Source organism: Bombus bifarius, unplaced genomic scaffold (assembly GCF_011952205.1).
Source record: "Bombus bifarius isolate JDL3187 unplaced genomic scaffold, Bbif_JDL3187 scf7180000008358, whole genome shotgun sequence".
NCBI classification, from domain to species: Eukaryota; Metazoa; Arthropoda; class Insecta; order Hymenoptera; family Apidae; genus Bombus; species Bombus bifarius.
Genome location: NW_022884611.1, coordinates 120,965 through 138,857, shown reverse-complemented (window position 1 = coordinate 138,857; position 17,893 = coordinate 120,965). Strand labels below are relative to the sequence as shown.

General features: G+C 33.3%; 4 protein-coding genes across 6 annotated transcripts; 3 read left to right on the top strand and 1 right to left on the bottom strand.

The window, feature by feature from the left end:
- Nucleotides 1–2,888: 2,888 nt before the first annotated feature.
- LOC117212705 lies at nucleotides 2,889–4,172 on the top strand. Its single transcript, XM_033457702.1, has 3 exons — nucleotides 2,889–3,276; nucleotides 3,367–3,514; nucleotides 3,607–4,172. The coding sequence occupies exons 1-3, from the start codon at nucleotides 3,132–3,134 to the stop codon at nucleotides 4,073–4,075; spliced, it is 762 nt and encodes a 253-aa protein (XP_033313593.1). The 5' UTR covers nucleotides 2,889–3,131; the 3' UTR covers nucleotides 4,076–4,172.
- Nucleotides 4,173–5,637: 1,465 nt separating this feature from the next.
- On the top strand, nucleotides 5,638–9,550 carry LOC117212704 (inactive selenide, water dikinase-like protein). The gene is made up of 6 exons (XM_033457701.1): nucleotides 5,638–6,276; nucleotides 6,976–7,080; nucleotides 7,257–7,518; nucleotides 7,590–7,780; nucleotides 7,850–8,094; nucleotides 8,338–9,550. Exons 1-6 carry the CDS (start codon nucleotides 5,991–5,993, stop codon nucleotides 8,488–8,490), a joined length of 1,242 nt encoding a protein of 413 aa, XP_033313592.1. The 5' UTR covers nucleotides 5,638–5,990; the 3' UTR covers nucleotides 8,491–9,550.
- Nucleotides 9,551–9,757: 207 nt separating this feature from the next.
- On the top strand, nucleotides 9,758–12,835 carry LOC117212706 (GTP:AMP phosphotransferase AK3, mitochondrial). Of its 2 annotated transcripts, none has more exons than XM_033457703.1 (4): nucleotides 9,758–10,135; nucleotides 11,139–11,258; nucleotides 11,603–11,775; nucleotides 11,980–12,835. In XM_033457703.1, exons 1-4 carry the CDS (start codon nucleotides 9,967–9,969, stop codon nucleotides 12,187–12,189), a joined length of 672 nt encoding a protein of 223 aa, XP_033313594.1. In that variant the 5' UTR covers nucleotides 9,758–9,966; the 3' UTR covers nucleotides 12,190–12,835. The 2 variants fall into 2 exon arrangements, with proteins under 2 accessions (XP_033313594.1, XP_033313595.1); XM_033457704.1 differs by lacking the exon at nucleotides 9,758–10,135 and adding an exon at nucleotides 10,291–10,327.
- A 118-nt stretch (nucleotides 12,836–12,953) lies between these two features.
- On the bottom strand, nucleotides 12,954–17,224 carry LOC117212703 (cysteine protease ATG4D). 2 transcript variants are annotated; one of them, XM_033457700.1, is made up of 6 exons: nucleotides 16,744–17,224; nucleotides 16,293–16,472; nucleotides 15,771–16,118; nucleotides 15,368–15,649; nucleotides 14,864–15,264; nucleotides 12,954–14,780 (listed from the first exon to the last, which is right to left on the bottom strand). In XM_033457700.1, exons 1-6 carry the CDS (start codon nucleotides 16,805–16,807, stop codon nucleotides 14,595–14,597), a joined length of 1,461 nt encoding a protein of 486 aa, XP_033313591.1. In that variant the 5' UTR covers nucleotides 16,808–17,224; the 3' UTR covers nucleotides 12,954–14,594. The 2 variants fall into 2 exon arrangements, with proteins under 2 accessions (XP_033313591.1, XP_033313590.1); XM_033457699.1 differs by having other exon boundaries at nucleotides 16,293–16,475; nucleotides 16,744–16,807.
- Between the last annotated feature and the right edge of the window lie 669 nt (nucleotides 17,225–17,893).

Sequence of the window (17,893 nt, the reverse complement as noted above, 5' to 3'; positions counted from 1 at the left end):
TTTGAGGCCATAGTGGCGGCACGCGGAATGGGTGGCCAACTGTGTCTACATTGTCCGTGGCGTTCGTTGCGTGCGCTTCCTCGTTGGTATTTGCCATTTCGAACACAAATCTACAGAAACGATGTTTACGTGGCACGAACATGTTCATCACTTTCATTTCAAATCACGTCATGGTCACCAACTTGAAGTGGTAGGATGTGTAGGGTGCCAAAGAAATACTCGGCGTTTTATTTAACAGTGTGTTTATTAACTCGACTAGCGGCTTCTTTACAACTTTCGGCTCGCGACTCGTGCGGACGACTATTTATTCACGACTCCTCAGTTACGACTCTCGCTTACGACTCCCCAATCACGACTGATCTCTTAATCCCTTTCTTTTCTTTTTGTCATCTTTCCATATCCCCACTACGCACGTGTTCGTTAGGCGTCCGCGATCGTGGTCATGTACGCCTTCTTCCGAATATTTGGTGGAAGGTCCGTGGGGATATCGTTGACCCATTAGACCTGTCGACACTTACGTTTTATCGCGACCTTGTTTATGTTTCGTCGGTCTCATATACAGTCTTCCAACGATGGCATACTATGTGCCGTCGAAACCGTTGGAAAGAGATTTGTTCTTTGCGGTCTAGTGCCGCTACATAATAAAAAATAATAATAGAGATCTATACCGACGTAAAATTTTCAAAAAAGATTTTTATAGCCTGGCATATCTTGTTGTGAACGAAGTTTTCATAGATGCTGTTTATTTAAATTCGTAAAGTATAATAGAAAGATAAGGAGATCAGCGACCAATGGATATAAATATAAACAGATCGCCACATTTTGGTGAACAAAGCGACCAACGTGTCGACTATGGCTACACTTATAACTTATTTACTAAATGTCCAGCTGGACAAATTGTAAAGTACAAATTAAATAAATAAATAAAAAAAACTTGTGATTTGGATTATGTCACAAATATATAATGGGCCGGATTCAATGATCTAGTAACGACAACTGTTTGCGAATATCTCGGGGAATTAGGGGACTGCGACGGTTATACGTATAGTGATTCTGAACATACAAAAGTGTTCAGAATCGTGATTTTCACAGCATATTAAAAAATCATCAAAATCTGGCAAAAAATAAAAGCAAACTTTTAAATAATTATAATAAATCTTATTCAGTAATGAAAGTAGGATGAATGAAAATTGTGGTTAACAAATTAATCATAACATCAAATCTTGTCTGTAGTTAATTTGTTCTTCTGTTTTTACCACTGTTTCAATAGCATGCGTAATAAACGAATAAGCATACAAAAGAGATACATCACATCAGAAATACTATTTGCAGCAGTTAACTACTGAAATTATTATTAAGGTAAAATTTAACTTTTGTTATAACAAAAAAATTATCGCGAGGAACATAAATTTAATGTTAAATCTAAAAAGCTACTGTGTATAGACAATATATTACAATTATTGCATCATTTCATTGATCCAGTATCGTTTGAAAGAAAAAGTTTTTCTTTCTCTTCTAAAAATATATAATAAACAATTAATTTCTCTTTCTGAGTTAATTATTGCGCGATTTTGTTATTCTCATACTTATCTATATCGAATTACGGAAAATACAATTTTTCCGTAGAACTGTACAATGAAATAGACTTTTGTAGTATGGGTCCGCAGGGAATATTGGTGGAATTAATAACCTCGTTTTGGTAGAATTAAATAGGTTTTTGGATATGCTAGCAGAGAAGAAATTTTCTTTCTGATACTGGAATCAAACAAACGACTAACTTTAAACTTCCTAACTTTAAAGGTTCTTGTATATGCTAGCGTAGAATATCTGCAGTACTTGACTGCTGGCGGCAGCACTAGTCTGGGAGATCCGAAATCATAAGTATGAACTCTCCCATTTTCTTTCTGATACTAATAGTAGGTAACATTCTGTATACATCTCTTAAGTTGAAAGGGGGTTTGAAATATAATATATTTTTCATATATACGTAGTATCTCTTCTTTAGTTTCTATGTGGCAGATACTTTTATCAATTAAGTCAGATCAAGTATATATGTACTTATGTATATACATAATTTCTATACTATACCATTCGCCGAAGCAAATTGCAGAGGGCGTAAAAACACTGATTTTTTCATAATTGGTATCTCAGGACATAAGATACGCCGATATCCCATATAACGTCAAATCTATTCTATATTTACATACATAAATGATGGTAATTACGTATTACGTATATTCTGTACCTTGTGCATAACTAAATGAATTATATAACTGAATGAATTATTTCGCTTGATTAATTCGAAAGATTTTATCTGCCGATTCATTATCGATAACGACACCGACATGGACGTCTCTTGTTGTCTGTGCTATCGGATGGTTAGTTTTATCGCATAAGGGTAATGCAGATTACAAATACCTGAATAACTAAAAGTGTATCTCTATTTTCCGATCCAAACACACTAGAAATATCCCTGCATGAATGTAGCTCGTTATAATTGATCATTAATAATTTTATTTTCTCATCTCAAGTAACGTGTTAATTGATTCTTTGATATAATGTAGTAAATAACAGTTTACATTAATTACAATACGATAGAAACCACACAAATAATTTTAGTAGGCAATTTACACTACTATAGTATACCTAGGGTCCAACAATATCGTCTTCACTCCTGGACAGACGTGAGGCGACATGACGTTTTGTCGGTGACGCGACAACTTTCTGATATCGAACCATATCCACCGATCAAGTACATATTGTTTTACGCATTGCGCTATGATATTCCAACTATTGTTCGACGTTCAGCGATTCAGAAAATCAATCTAAAAGTAGAAAAAGTGACTAGTGAAAGTGACAGAAGTTGTGAAAGCGTCGCAGACATCGCGTGTTCGCGAACTCCGTATGACACCAGATATTGTGATACGGACTGCACACCGATAAATATAAATCTTATGAATTCAAAGTCGCGTGGTTACTATTCGTGTAGAAATTAAGAAGACAACCGGTTGTTACTTTGAGAAATAATTTTCTGTCAATGCTGAACGTACTTTAATTTGAATAAATGATCTATTCTTTTTAAGAAGGTATTAATTCACAATAGAGTGACATATTTATTTATTATTTAAAAAATGGATGAAACAAGGAATTACATAAACTTAGTATTAACAGTTAAAAAATATCCAGCGTTATATGATCTCAGTTGTAATGACTACCATAATAGGGTTGTACGAAATAAAATGTGGAGAGCTGTAGCGCAAGAAGTAAACGCTTCTGGTAAGAATTATTCCAAACTTAAATATGTCTTTCAGGTTTCCTATAAAAGTTCAACCGTATTTTTCATATCCCTGCAAATCTTTCCCGTAGCTGCAGAATGTAAGGAGAAATGGAAGAATCTTCGCGCGAGCTTCAGTAGACATTTAAGAAATCAAAATACGGCAAATTCGAAAGCAAAAAAACCATATTACATGGCCGATTATATGGATTTTTTACTTCCTTACAGCAAACTTCGCAGGTAACTGACCTATATTGACATGCAATAGAAAATCGATAACATATCACGTGATTCATCGAGCTATTTTTTCTGTTTTTCTTTTCTGTTTTCAGGCCAGATGACAGTTTGAACGAGGAAGGACCAATAGCGCAGGAGAACTGGAACGAAGAGGAGACCGCTTCTGATACGTCCTCTAATTACGAGAAATTAAACAAATCTAACCAAACGATGCCAGAACCAGAAAGAGATGGAGACTCGAAGAACGAAGAGTACACGTTCGTGAGGAGTAAAACGATGAGGCTTACAGACGACCGATTATCACATAGGTGCTTGGATAATTGTATTCTAGCCAAAAAACGAGATGTCGACGAATCGATTAATGATGCAGACTTACTGTTCTTTAAAAGCTTACTTCCAGACGTACGGCAGATGACGAGACAAGAGAAAAGAAGTTTTAAAATATCTGTATTGAATTTGATCGATAAAATACTAAACGAAAAGGAATCGGCAATGTCGATCGAAAACGATATCCCTTGCGCTATAGTAAAAAATCAACAGGATGAAAGGGTCGATCAGTTTTAAATTAAAAGACTTTATCAGAGTTTGTAATGACATGTATAAATGTACAACAATATAGACTGCCTAAATTACGTTTAATAAAATAAAATATATAAGAAGACTTGGAAAGCGTGTTAACACAATTTGTGAAGAGAAATCTGTATTCTAAAATAATTTATAATTTATTGATATATTATTATCGATAAAACCGTAATAATAATAAATAATTAACAAAACCGTATACTTTACCACCAAAATAAATAACAAAATCCCACAAATACTTGTAATAATAAGAGACAGTTAGAAACAAGATACGGTCGAACGTATACAATTTTACGACTGCACCGGACTGGATAACAGAAATGGCTCGTTTCCGTTATTCCCACTCCGATAACAACTTATTCTCCTTGCTTCGTAAATTCGCAAAAGATACAGAATATGTAGAAATGAGCGGAAAGATATGCACGGCTAAAACATGTCTTGACAGAACTGAGAATCACTGAAGAATGTGGATTGGTCAATCGAAACAACGCGGTATCTTCGAGCCAACGGAAAAAACTAATGAAAATTGAGTATGCGTTGCGCCAAAAGATTTGGCTGTTTCCGGTGAACTGTCCGAAAACAACTGAATTCTGCATTCTACAGAAACATTCTTAAATGTATTGTATATACGATGCACGTGCGAATGCGAACATGGTTCTTTTCAGACAAATTGTCGTTACAAACTATACTTTGCATCAGTAAGAGATCCTAAGAAATAATCGCGTAGCTTAAAAACGTGGATCAATGCGAGAAAACAAAATAAAAATCTTCTTTCAATAACAAATTACCACATTTTTGATGATCTTTTTTATTTTTCAGAACATAGGAAAATTTGCCTAAAATTCTTAGTTATAACAGGTTATAATAAAAACTAATTGATGTGTATTAATTTTTAAAATAATATAAAGATAAATATAAATAACGACTTTAGAAATCCTGAAATAGTTCTACGTTTTCATGTTACTCCAACTGGATATGAAAGAATTTTAAATCAGATTGTACTTTCATTGGCGTATATCAGAATTTTTACTATTGAATGTTTTTGCCAAAAAAGTGTAGGATATTTCAACCAATCGATTCAGGATCAGTTATAACGGAATATAAATATGTATACTAATTTGAATAGAAAAATGTGTTATTATCAATCGGCAAATAAGCAGAATATACATCTTAGTAGCAATCAAATTTGAATATCTTTTTACGAAAAACATTTGCCGATCACCGTTTATAAAACTGCGCATCTATTCAAACAACCAAATCTTCTCCCAATTATCCAATAATTATGATGTAACATACATAAAAAATAATTAGTTTGTCGGTGCTTGAACTTATCAAGAGCAAAGTATATACACGTCACAAAGGCACACTTGTCGCGTCAATTCGTGACACAACAAAATTCAGCTCCGCGTACGACTGATACGGGCGAATCGTTGTTATACGGACGTACCTGGAGGCTGAGCGAGAAACGCGCATGCGTCAATTCGAAAAGGCCTATCAGAATAAAGCAATATCACGGTAAGGACATTGGGGGGGCTCTTAGTAGCCTTGCGCGTTCTTCCGATTCTGTAAAAGCTGGAGGCGCGTCCATTTTGTTAGCACGTACGATCCCGGTTAGTCGACGCCGGTGCAAAGTATAATTCTCGTTTGCAACGAGTTCGTGTTACTCGAGTAGAGTAAGGGCTACGAAGCCAGTGGCTGTCTGTCGGCGGCGTTCGTGGATTTGTAGCTGCGTATCGTAAGTACAGAGAGCGCAGCTGGCAAGCGTGAGAACCTACTTGTAGATACATAGCGCAACAAGAATCAGAACGGAGGAGAAGCCGCTGGAAAGAGAATCGTTGTGCCAGGGCCGCGAAACGCGTCGCGTACCCGGTTCGTCGTTACTTTTAGTTTTAGCAAGATGGCGGAACTACAGGGAACCCCGGTTGCTCAAGACGCCCTGTCCGTAGCCCAGCTAGAGCTCGGTGGAAATCCAAACGCCTTAGCTTTGCGTAGGCCGTTTGACCCTGTGGCACATGATCTCGACGCGACCTTCCACCTTACGCGGTTCGCCGACCTAAAAGGATGAGGGTGTAAAGTCCCTCAGGAGGTTCTTGGGAAACTCCTCGAGGGACTACAGGCCGACGATGGTAGCGCACAAGATCATGAACATGCCCATTTTATGCACATGGCCATTCCACGCATCGGTAAGTAGCTTGATTTTATTGCGCGCGTGTACAAGAGGATATTACGCATGTCGACATGTTTGATTTTATGTAGACATTTTATAATAATTTTATTTTTTCCTAACTTTTATTGGTTATGTTCATACAAATATTTGTTCGAACGTTTCTACGATTAAATTGCTCTTTCCAATTTTTATATTTTTTTGGCAATTGTTTTTATTAAAGAGAAGATGTAGAAATTACAATTTGTTAATTAAAGAAATTTTTCCCGGCGAAAATTTTCCATACCTGATGGTGCTGTATGTTAATATTTAAATACCATATTTTATTCATGTAATATAGTAACTAGAGATTTGTTACCCGTTGTGGGAATTTTAGCTGTAAATAAGAAATTTTATTGGAAATACCTAGGGCGCAAATATCGCAATAGGCATCCCTATCGTGTTAGCAGCCATGTTATCGTCTCCCGCCCGATTTCTCCCACGCCACCGGAAATACGAGTGTTCTCAACTTATACTTAAATAATATATACAAAATATATATATAATATCAGAATAACTAATATGCAAATAATATATATTTTTTCGATAATGTTTTCTTATAATTTAATTAAAATACATCTATTAAAAAAAATGATGTAAAAGAAACTTTGAAATATTATTTTTTTTCTTGTCTTTTTGAAAATAGATAAACATTAAACATTTATATTTTGCATTTCAGGCATTGGCATGGATTCCTCCGTAACTCCACTGAGGCATGGAGGGCTTAGTTTGGTACAAACTACAGACTTCTTCTACCCATTAGTTGATGATCCTTACATGATGGGTAAGATACACAACACTATGATATTTTAATTGTCATACAATTTTAATAGTTACATTTTCTATATTATATTCATTGAATCTATCAATTATAGTAATAAAATACACAGTTTCTTTATTACGGATAAAATTTGTTTTATGGCATGCTGTTTAACCACTTGTATTGGAGTATTTTTCCAGGTAAAATTGCATGTGCAAATGTTATCAGTGATCTGTATGCCATGGGTGTTACTGAATGTGACAATATGCTAATGTTGTTGGGAGTCAGTACAAAAATGACTGAGAAGGAAAGGGACGTTGTTGTACCCTTGATCATGAGAGGATTCAAAGATTCTGCTCTGGAAGCTGGTACAACAGTAACAGGAGGTCAAACAGTTGTTAATCCTTGGTGTACAATAGGTGGTGTTGCTTCTACTGTTTGTCAACCAAACGAATACATTGTGTATGTACCAATGAATGAATGAATGATATATGAATGTACCATTCCTTCCTTAATGATTGTTTATATCACAGACCAGACAATGCCGTTGTGGGTGATGTTCTTGTTTTGACAAAGCCACTTGGAACTCAAGTCGCTGTTAATGCTCACCAATGGTTAGATCAACCAGATCGCTGGAACAGAATTAAACTTGTGGTCAGTGAAGATGATGTAAGGAAAGCTTATCAGAGAGCAATGGATAGTATGGCCAGGCTTAACAGAATAGGTATGTGTTAAATTGTAGTTTGATATTTTTATTAATACAACAACAGTAATTGATCTTTTTATTTTCCAGCGGCTAGATTAATGCATAAATACAATGCACACGGAGCAACAGATGTTACGGGTTTCGGCCTTTTGGGACATGCACAAAATTTGGCCAAACACCAAAAGAATGAAGTCTCTTTTGTTATTCATAATTTGCCCGTAATCGCAAAAATGGCAGCTGTAGCAAAAGCGTGCGGTAACATGTTTCAACTCCTTCAAGGTCACTCGGCGGAAACCAGCGGTGGATTACTTATTTGCCTACCTAGAGAACAGGTTTGAAATCTTTTGTTCTTTAAGTATTTTACTCAAATCCTGCTAATACAGTAGAGTATATTATTCGTCTTTAAATACTCTAAAGAACAGCAGGAAAAGAAATAGAGATTTCCATACCGATTTGCTATTGTAGACATCTTGGTGCTGTCGACTCTCTTACAATTATTTTTTTTTTCGTTAATATGGAAGTTATTAACGAAATGTTTCTTATTGGTCAAATTCATATAATTTACATATTCTTAGGCTGCTGCATATTGTAAAGATATCGAAAAACAGGAAGGATATCAAGCGTGGATTATTGGTATCGTAGAGAAAGGGAATCGCACAGCCAGAATAATCGACAAACCACGAGTAATAGAAGTGCCAGCTAAAGAAAAAGATGGGGAGCTTTGGTAAAGGATCACAGATGGCAAAACTTTTTTATTTACTTTCATGTATTTAGGAGAAACTACACGCAACACAGAAAACACGCATTTACATAAATCAACACTACTGTACCAGATTCAAAGCACTTATATGTGCACCATTATTATGGTGAAGTAACGAATTTTCAATATTTTTACTCAGTAAAAATTTGATTATATACAGTGATCGTCCCATTTTGTCCCACGGGTTAAAAGAATGAGATACAATAATACAAACTTATATTTACGTGTTATCTTTATTGAAGTTCAGTCTCAAGTTTTAACTTAGGAGTAACACGTTTCTTTTTTTCTCGTTTCTAATTTTTGTTGAAAGCTAAAAATATTTCATCATAAAACTGTGAAATGTTCATAATAGTCTTCCTGACAGTTATGAATCCTTATTGGAAAGAATTCAATACAAAAAACAAATTTGAGGAAGCAATGAAGTAACGAAAGAAGTGAAATTTGAGTATATATTTTTTTTAAGATTTAAGACTTAATATGTACTACATACGTACCCTGGTAGCAGTAGGCTCGGGGTAAGCTTCAATTGCATTTGATCAAACTTGCAATATGTTGAGTGACATTTGGGTGCTTAGTGTTAAATAAAGGACGTTAAGGTACATATAAATGATGATAGCTCGTGATTATGGAGATTTATAAATATATTTTAAAAGGGTATACAATATTGCAAAAAAGAAAAAATGGTTTTAACGATATATTGTACATTACTTCGACTTACGGATTTAATAGAATTGAAAAAGGAAACATTGAAAACATAGTTATATAGATGCAACGTTGTAAACAAGGACATTATTAACCCGTAGTACACAATGACAGGCTTTTAAGGCCAACGAGATTCCCACAATTTGTAATTTTGACCTATTGTTACATAGAATATGTAAGTTGTCCAAACGAAAAGAAGGCCTTCTCTAGTTTTCTCGTTACATACGCTTTTGAAAATAATTATAAAAAGAAATAAGAAATCGAGCACAGGCCCTAATGTTGTATTACTTTTTCATATGAATAAAGTGCTACTTTGTCAATAAAAATAATGTATTATTATCATTAAATCTTTAAGAATCCTTATATATTAAAAATAAAAGAACCATTTAACGTCACAAGTTAATGTGGCAAAGTACACAGCAAGATTGATATTCTAGTAGATTATGGATGTCATGTACTTACATGCGTCCTTCAGTACAGCCACCGATCAAAGCAGAAAAAACTAGATGTTTTCATTCATTGGTTAATCAGTTATCTAACAGTTCGACAACTGGTCGCCATCGTGGCTCACAGGTCACTGTTATAGAGTAACGAGTTATATTTCAAAGAATTATAGTTACCATAACATTCTCGCGTGAATCGTCGTCAGAAGTAATAGTATAGAGCAACTTGAAGTTCAAGTGTTCAACATAAAAAGTTGACCAATTTTTTTATTTTGGTGTTTCTTTAAAGTAACGATTTAATGGTAACGCTATCCACGTGGTGTTCCAAGGCTATGGCCTTCAGGGCCGTAATACTAGGTGCCCCTGCTTCTGGTAAAGGAACTATGTCAACTCGAATTGTCAAACATTTTAAGATGACTCACATATCGAGCGGTGATAAATTACGACTTCATATGAATAGTAACACCGGTACGTTTCAAACTATAAATTTTTTGTTGTATCGTTCAAATGATAAAATTTTTGCGTTTGTTTTCTAAAATAAATTTGTCAAGAACATTTTTAAATTTTAGATATGTGTATATTCATGATATATATGTGTGTACATATATACTTTGAGATGTTTTTGAATTGTCTTTGAGATGTTTTATTTCATGAAACACGGTTAGAAAAGCGCTTATTTCTTCGATATTTCCTAAGCAAATTAAGATTGCTCTTGTTAAGTTTTGTTTAACGATTTCACGTAATAGCATCGTATTACGTTCATTGAGAACTAAATTTACGCGAGAATATTTGAATGAAAATCGTACTGTTTATTTATAAACACTCAAATATCTAGACTCGTGCTCAGAATTATATTGCAACATTATTTATTGCTAGATAATGTAAATCTCTGTTGATATTTTATTGTTTCAAATTCCACGCATAATTTAATAAGTTATTGATACAAATACAGGAAATTAATCTAGCGTAGATTCATACGTAGATTCATATTATAGAATCTATCTGTATTAGTTTATTAGGTATTTTTTGTTACTTTTATGAATTAATCTCTAATCTCTAATCCTAAAAACTACTATACAGACTATTTTACACATTTAATTAAAAATCAGCAAAGTAAATTACCAAAATTTTGTATAGTTTGTAACAAATTGCTTAGAAGAATACGCATTCTGGAAATAGCTAATTACGGATGCGATTAGAATATACTTTATGCTTTTATATATGTATCCAGTATCATTCTGTCGGGTTATTTATTCAAACAGTGACAAAATACCAAACTCTTTGATATATATACGAATTTAAACAATATTCTCGGGATAAATATGATCTCTCATCGATACAATTATCGCCCGTCTCAAAGTCCGCCGTATGATTAATTAACAGAAAAATAACAATGCTTAGTATGAAACGATAAATATATGTAATCGTTACGTTAATAAATAATACGTATGTAATCATTTTAATTATATAGAATTGGGCAAAGCAGTTTCGAGTTACGTTTTATCCGGTAAATTCGTTCCTGACGATGTAATGATATCAATGATAAACAAAGAAATCGATTCGGTTGGTGACCAGAATTGGTTGCTAGACGGTGAGTAATTCAGCGGAAATTGAAATCTTAAAAACGTCACTTCAGCGTTGGGCAATATTTAATACAATTAATAACTGATTATTAGAGTTGAGATATTTTATTGCCTTTTGCGACTAACGAATGAATTATTAAATTATTTAAATACCTTCGTTCAACAATGTATAGTTGCAGTTAGTTATTTAACTATCAATTAGATCAAATATTAAATTCATTGTTTAATTATTAAATTAATTACTTTTGCGATGATTACTTTTATCAGTTAATATCCAATCCTGACGTTGAACATACAATGTATTACGGTGGCGGGTAACTAAATTCGAAATAAGTACTTGGCATTGCTACAGGATTTCCAAGAACCTTAACGCAAGCGGAGAAACTGCAAAAAATACATCCAGTGAATCTAGTCCTCTACCTTGATGTTCCCATCAAGGTGATATTAGACCGCGTGAAAAACAGGTGGATTCATTTGCCTAGTGGAAGAGTATATAACATCGGGTTCAACAGTCCTAAAGTACCGGTAAGTTGGAACAGAAACTTCGATTTGTGTCCAAATGTATCATTAGTAACATGTCTAATGAAACTTAATAATTAGATTACCTTCCCTTCGATTTAGTAACCGATGAAGTTTTTTTTTACACGATTTTTTATATCTTTGAGACTTTTGATCGTCCTCAACTATATATTTCCTTCGAATGACTAATATTAATTTGGTTTTCAACAGGGTAAAGATGACGTGACCGGTGAACCCTTAAGTAAAAGGGACGATGATAAGATTGAAATTGTACAAGAAAGGCTGAAGAGATATTCAGATGCAACTGAGCCTATTTTAAAATTTTATGGTAATTTAGGACTATTGAATACTTTTCGAGGTAACACTACTGATGAGTTATGGCCACTTGTAAAACAATCCCTTACAAAATACTTATCATAGTCTTAATTTGCTAGAACATATTAGTATTTTAACAGAACAAATAACGAATTAGTGCAAATCGTTTAAATTAATAGTGAACATATGCTTCCATGTGTGCTGTAAGGTATTAATTTACATACGCACAAATATTAATGGATTGATTAATGAATACAAATTGTGGAAAAAATCTATGATATATTTTTCTGTAACTTACATATACTATATATATATTTAACAATTGACGTAGATCATTTAAATATTTTGCATGATCATAGTACAAAATTTGTGAATTTTTACTTGTTTTATACATGTTCAATTTGATCTTTATATTTAAATATTTTCTTTACATCGACACGTTAAATTTGCTAAAAGTATTTACGACAACAATGTTAAATATTTTAATAAAAGTCATGAATGAAACAAGTAATTGTAAATATAATGGTTTATATTTAAGTCCACTTACCATGCTTTATAAATATCAATTGTAAAACATTATTGATATTGTAATATAAAGGAATCAAAGAAGCTAAAGACTTATTCTAAATTGGTAGAATTTATTGAGGCTCGTATGATGCAAGTGTATTAAGGTATGATATATATTATGTTTATATTGTAATTTTAAGATGTATTAACGAAACAGGAAATAAACTTTGGAACATGATTTTTATCATTTTTTCATATTTATTTTTAACTGTACCGATATAAGAATTTTAATAACTTTTAGTTGTGTACAGACCTTAATTAATATGAGTATAATATACCTTATATATCATGCTCACATTTTCATTCGAATATTAACTCATTTTTTTCATGATAACAATAGCTTAATGTTATATATGCTGTTAACTCTTTGCACTCGAGGACTTTTTCGGTCGGGCGTAGCAGCTAGTAGGGATGATTTAGCGTATACGTGACGCGTGTCTTACAGCTAGCGTAAAATGATTTCATATACAAATTAACTTACAAAAACATTATATTCTAATGCTTTATCTATATTTACAACTTTGAAAATATGATTTTGTAATATTAATCTCCGTATCTCTTTTTTGTATGATAATTTATAAAGATTTCACCAAGGTGCATTCTTGAATGCAATTGATCTCATTTTTCAACAGTTCAAAATTAAGTTCATTTTCATTTGAGCTAATTTCACTTACGAAAACCATCTTTTTAGGGTTTTTAAACTATTATACTTTCGCCATAATCTTCGAATGCGAATTAACGTTGGAGACGTTATTAGAACTCTAGTTTCGGCGGGATATGAGATTAAATATTTTATCTCCATTTTAAAGTCTAACATTTTACATTTCCTAACAAAGAACATAAAGAGCTAGGGAACCAATTTACGAACTAATATTGCACTCACATCAATTGGAGATGTCGAAATCTAGCATGAACAGGGTCTGTCGTCTTTCGCTCACCACTGGAGTTGCAGCACGGAACGCTGTGGCGACTGAGTCACCTCTCGAGTGCAAAGGGTTAATTACATGTTTCTCTTTCATAACATAAAACGTTATGTCAAACATAGTGATGCGCTTTGGGAACTTAGTATAAGTTCAATATAGTCGTCAAACGAAAATTAGAATACATATTAAATAAATAAATAACTTAAAGCTGTGTTATGAAAAAGAATTTAAATTAATTGAAGCTTAAATGTTATAACAGGTAGATATGGTTAAATATATGTATAATGTGCGCTGATGATTGCACACATACACACACATTTTTGACTTAAGCACACAACGAAATATACTCAAGTTGCTTTTGCAAAAAATCTAAGAGAAATCTAATATTGCTGTGTTACAAAATAAGCTATGTCAGGAACATTTCCGTAAGGAATTAAGAAATTTTTATAAAAAGTACTCTTTATAACAAAATCGTCAACTTACGATCTACGCAAGTTCTTGACGTGATAATTGCGTGAAAAAGAATAAATATCTTCTTGGTTATGACAATTCTAAGTCATATAGTAAATCAATATCCTAACAAATATTTAAAAGCAATAACTTTTGAGATCAATAAACAAGATAAAAAAAATTGTGCAACAACAAACCGATATACAAAAAACCGCATTAAATTATGATCACAGAAATAAAGTATCAACGATAACGCTAATTTGAATCTATAAATGCATTATCGCGAATGGAAAATATTGATATATTAATTCACGTCAGTCATTTAACGAGCACGTTGAGATCTAAAGATCATCTTGCGGCATAAATTCATTTTAGAAATTAATACTCAACTCTCTAATATGCAACGTTGTCATCTGCTAAAGTCGTTAATTGATTTCTTCCTTGTACATATATGGACGAATGAAGAGAGAATTATGATTAATGACAAACATTATCATTCTTCTCAAAAAACTATCCATGAATGTTTTTTAAGTACATGATATTTCTTCTTTAATGTCTATGATAAATATCTCACTGTACTAGTTCAAATTCTTCGCACTCGTCAAGATCATCATCATACGTCCCACTACCTGTAAATGAGGCAGTAGTGGGAATTATGTTTTCTGCAATTTCAATTTTTTGTTGGAGATCTTTCCCGCTCCCTTCGCAAAATAAAAACATCGGATAGTCGACTTTCTCATCTTCCGGCACCAAGTACTGTAATACCAAAAATATATCATTGGATTTAGGAATTATCTAAAATATAGAACAATGATCTTCATAAGAATGACCATACATACAGAGGGAGCAATCTCCATAAAGTTTGTAAATTGCATTTTATTATGAAAATAAAATCCAACACAACAACTAGGATCCATTTTTGATATTAACATTTTTCTCGGTGAAGTACAATGAAAACTCGTCAAAGGAAAATTATCTTTTAATACATCAACAGTTTCTTGACAATAATGTGGGTCTAGATTAATTAATTTATCTTCCTGGAAACCAATAAAATAAAGCGAATGGCGAGGTCGGCCACCAATAACTCCAATACAGGTATTTAACGTAAGTAAATGTGTTAGGCAAGATGCATAAACAGGATTCAATTTGTCAGCACCAAGCCTTAAAGGTACAAAAAGTATAAGAGATTTCCACTTGCCATCCGGCATTTGGCATACATTCTCTACATCTTGCAGATAAACTGTAAAAAGATATTATAAATTAGGTGTCGGGAGTATACAGAAAAATTCTTATTAAATAATATTATTCAATTCAAATAAAAGGAATCTCAGCTGCTGTATCACCTGCACAATCTTGAGCAACATAAACAGCCAAGTTACTAAATACTGGATGTCGTTCTGCTGCTTGTTCTACTGCTTGGCTTAAAAGATGAGCTACAGAGGAAGGTCCATACCAATCTCCTGCACGTTTTCCCCACAGGGCACCCAAAGAAACAAGTGTATGTATGGAAAATGGAGATGTGCTGTCTGGTAGATCTCCAAACGATTTAATTATTAACCTGTGATTATGTTCATCCAATTTTTGTTGTTCTGTTTTTAGTGGTTGGTCTACCTGCCACCGCCATTCTATAGAGAAAATAAATTATTCTATAAAAAGATTATAATATATATAATATATGTATAATATGTATACTCAATAATTATTGTATTGCAAGTTATAACTAAAATTTATGATGAAAATAAGTGCCTCTTCCAAGAAAATGGCAGACCAATGCCTGTGCCAACATCATTTGACCACTACGTAGCATACATCCCCAACCACAGTCAGTGGTAAATGTAGAACCATTCAATATAGGAAATTCCCTTCTATATGTTAACCAAAGACGCGAGGTGAAATCCTTCTTAAATTCCTCTATGCCATCTTCAAAACTAATAGCATCCATAGCTAAAGATATTTCACTTCCAGTGTCTAAAGTCTTTTCAGCTTCAGAAGCCTTTTCCAAAAATTCTTCTGGCTTTTTGCGATAAATTTTTCCAAGTAAGCATACTGGAGATTCTTTTGAGAAATTTGGTTTAACTACTTTGATGGTCCAGCCTTCAAAGAAATCAAATCTAAATGAGATTTGTTGCAATATGCACATATGTTAGCATGTTTAATGTGGCACATAAAATTGAAGGATGGTGGCAGGAATCAATTTTTCTATAACATGTACATTCGTGTTTTCTATATTGAATGTGTTAACTAACTATGAAATTGTTTCACACTAACCATATTTAACATTATTCCACATGGATAATAATTTTGTTTTGACTTTGCTATCAACTTCTGTACTAACATTGGAATCATCCATAGGTAGTTCATTGTTTGTAGTAGCTGCTAGTTGTATGTTTGGAACACGGTCAGTGGCAATAATCCCAGAGAACAGCCCTATTGTACTGTTAGTAAAACCTCCTAAGAATAAGCGACATTTAACAAATCAATGGTTCATATATTTCTAAAACTTTTTTTCTTTACGACCAATTATACGAAAAAGTTTGCTTAGTGGATGAAAAAAGAATGAAGTAGGATCACTAAGAATCATGATCTAGATTTTACTAATAAAAAAGGTATGATTAATGAACAGAAATCTCCGTTGCTCACAACTATGAACAATCAAGGAAGAAATCAATTACTAGGAAATTTTTAAGCGTAATTGACTCGCATTAAATTCGACACTTACCTAACCTTTCCCTGGAGGATTGCACCTGTCCATTCATGCCCAACAAGTAAATTTTAGAAAGCATGTATTTCAAGACATTTAAGTACCGCACAGAAAGGTGATTACATTTTTGTATGAATACGATTATGATTACGTGGACAGCGCACACAACCACAGTTTTATCGCATTGCGTACGATCTGGTTACTATTGTCACAGAAGAATTTAACACAATTATGCATCGGTTGATGCACACGCCGAGCTCAACACAAAGCTCATTACCAGCCTACTGTTAACTTAACGCTTCATTTCCTTCAAATGAAATACTAGGTCCGTAAGATATTCTACAAGAATAATTTGTTTTCTTAAAGATGGTGGTCAACTTGAGAATAAACGAAACAAGTGGCGTATCATAAAGCAAGCGATCAAAAATAGTATAAAGACACACTCGAGCCGTCGACAGGGAAGGACGCGTGTTTACAAAGAGCGTGGTGAAATTCAAAGCGCCCGTTGATAACTTCACCAGCGCCGTATTGTGGTAAAATTAAACATTATAAAAGTGCATGCAAGTGCATCGATAGAATGCAGGGACAAGCAAGGATTGCGCTGCCCAGATCTGATTTCGAAATGGTGGTATGTATCTTATCAAAGAATGCACACACTTGAGGATGCTTTAATTATTTGAGCAAATAATGTAAGAATATATGATCGATAATTCCTTTCTTTCCAATATACAACAATTAAGTTGTATTTATCATATGTACTCTTCTTCTATCAATAACATTTCATTGATTGCTACAATGGTATTTTATGAGTTATAAAAAGATATCAAAACAATTATTTAAAAATAAGTTTATAACTTATTATCGTATATAGAATAGATACACTATATTACTGGTAATCATAACGGATCATGGTTTTCTGTTTATTCATTTTCATTTTACGGTACTGCAAATACCTATCGCCATTTCATTAATTCTCCTTTCGAGAGTCTAACAAACGTTGTACCGTGTTTACCCGGATTTTAAAAAATCCCACAGCAACAGCAGAATTTACCTATTAAACAGGCAACCATTTATTGAATAAAAACCGAGCAAGGTCCACTGTGATCTGTTCAACTCATTCAAATGATTAATTAACAGATTACCTCTTTCGTTTAAAATTTCCTTTATG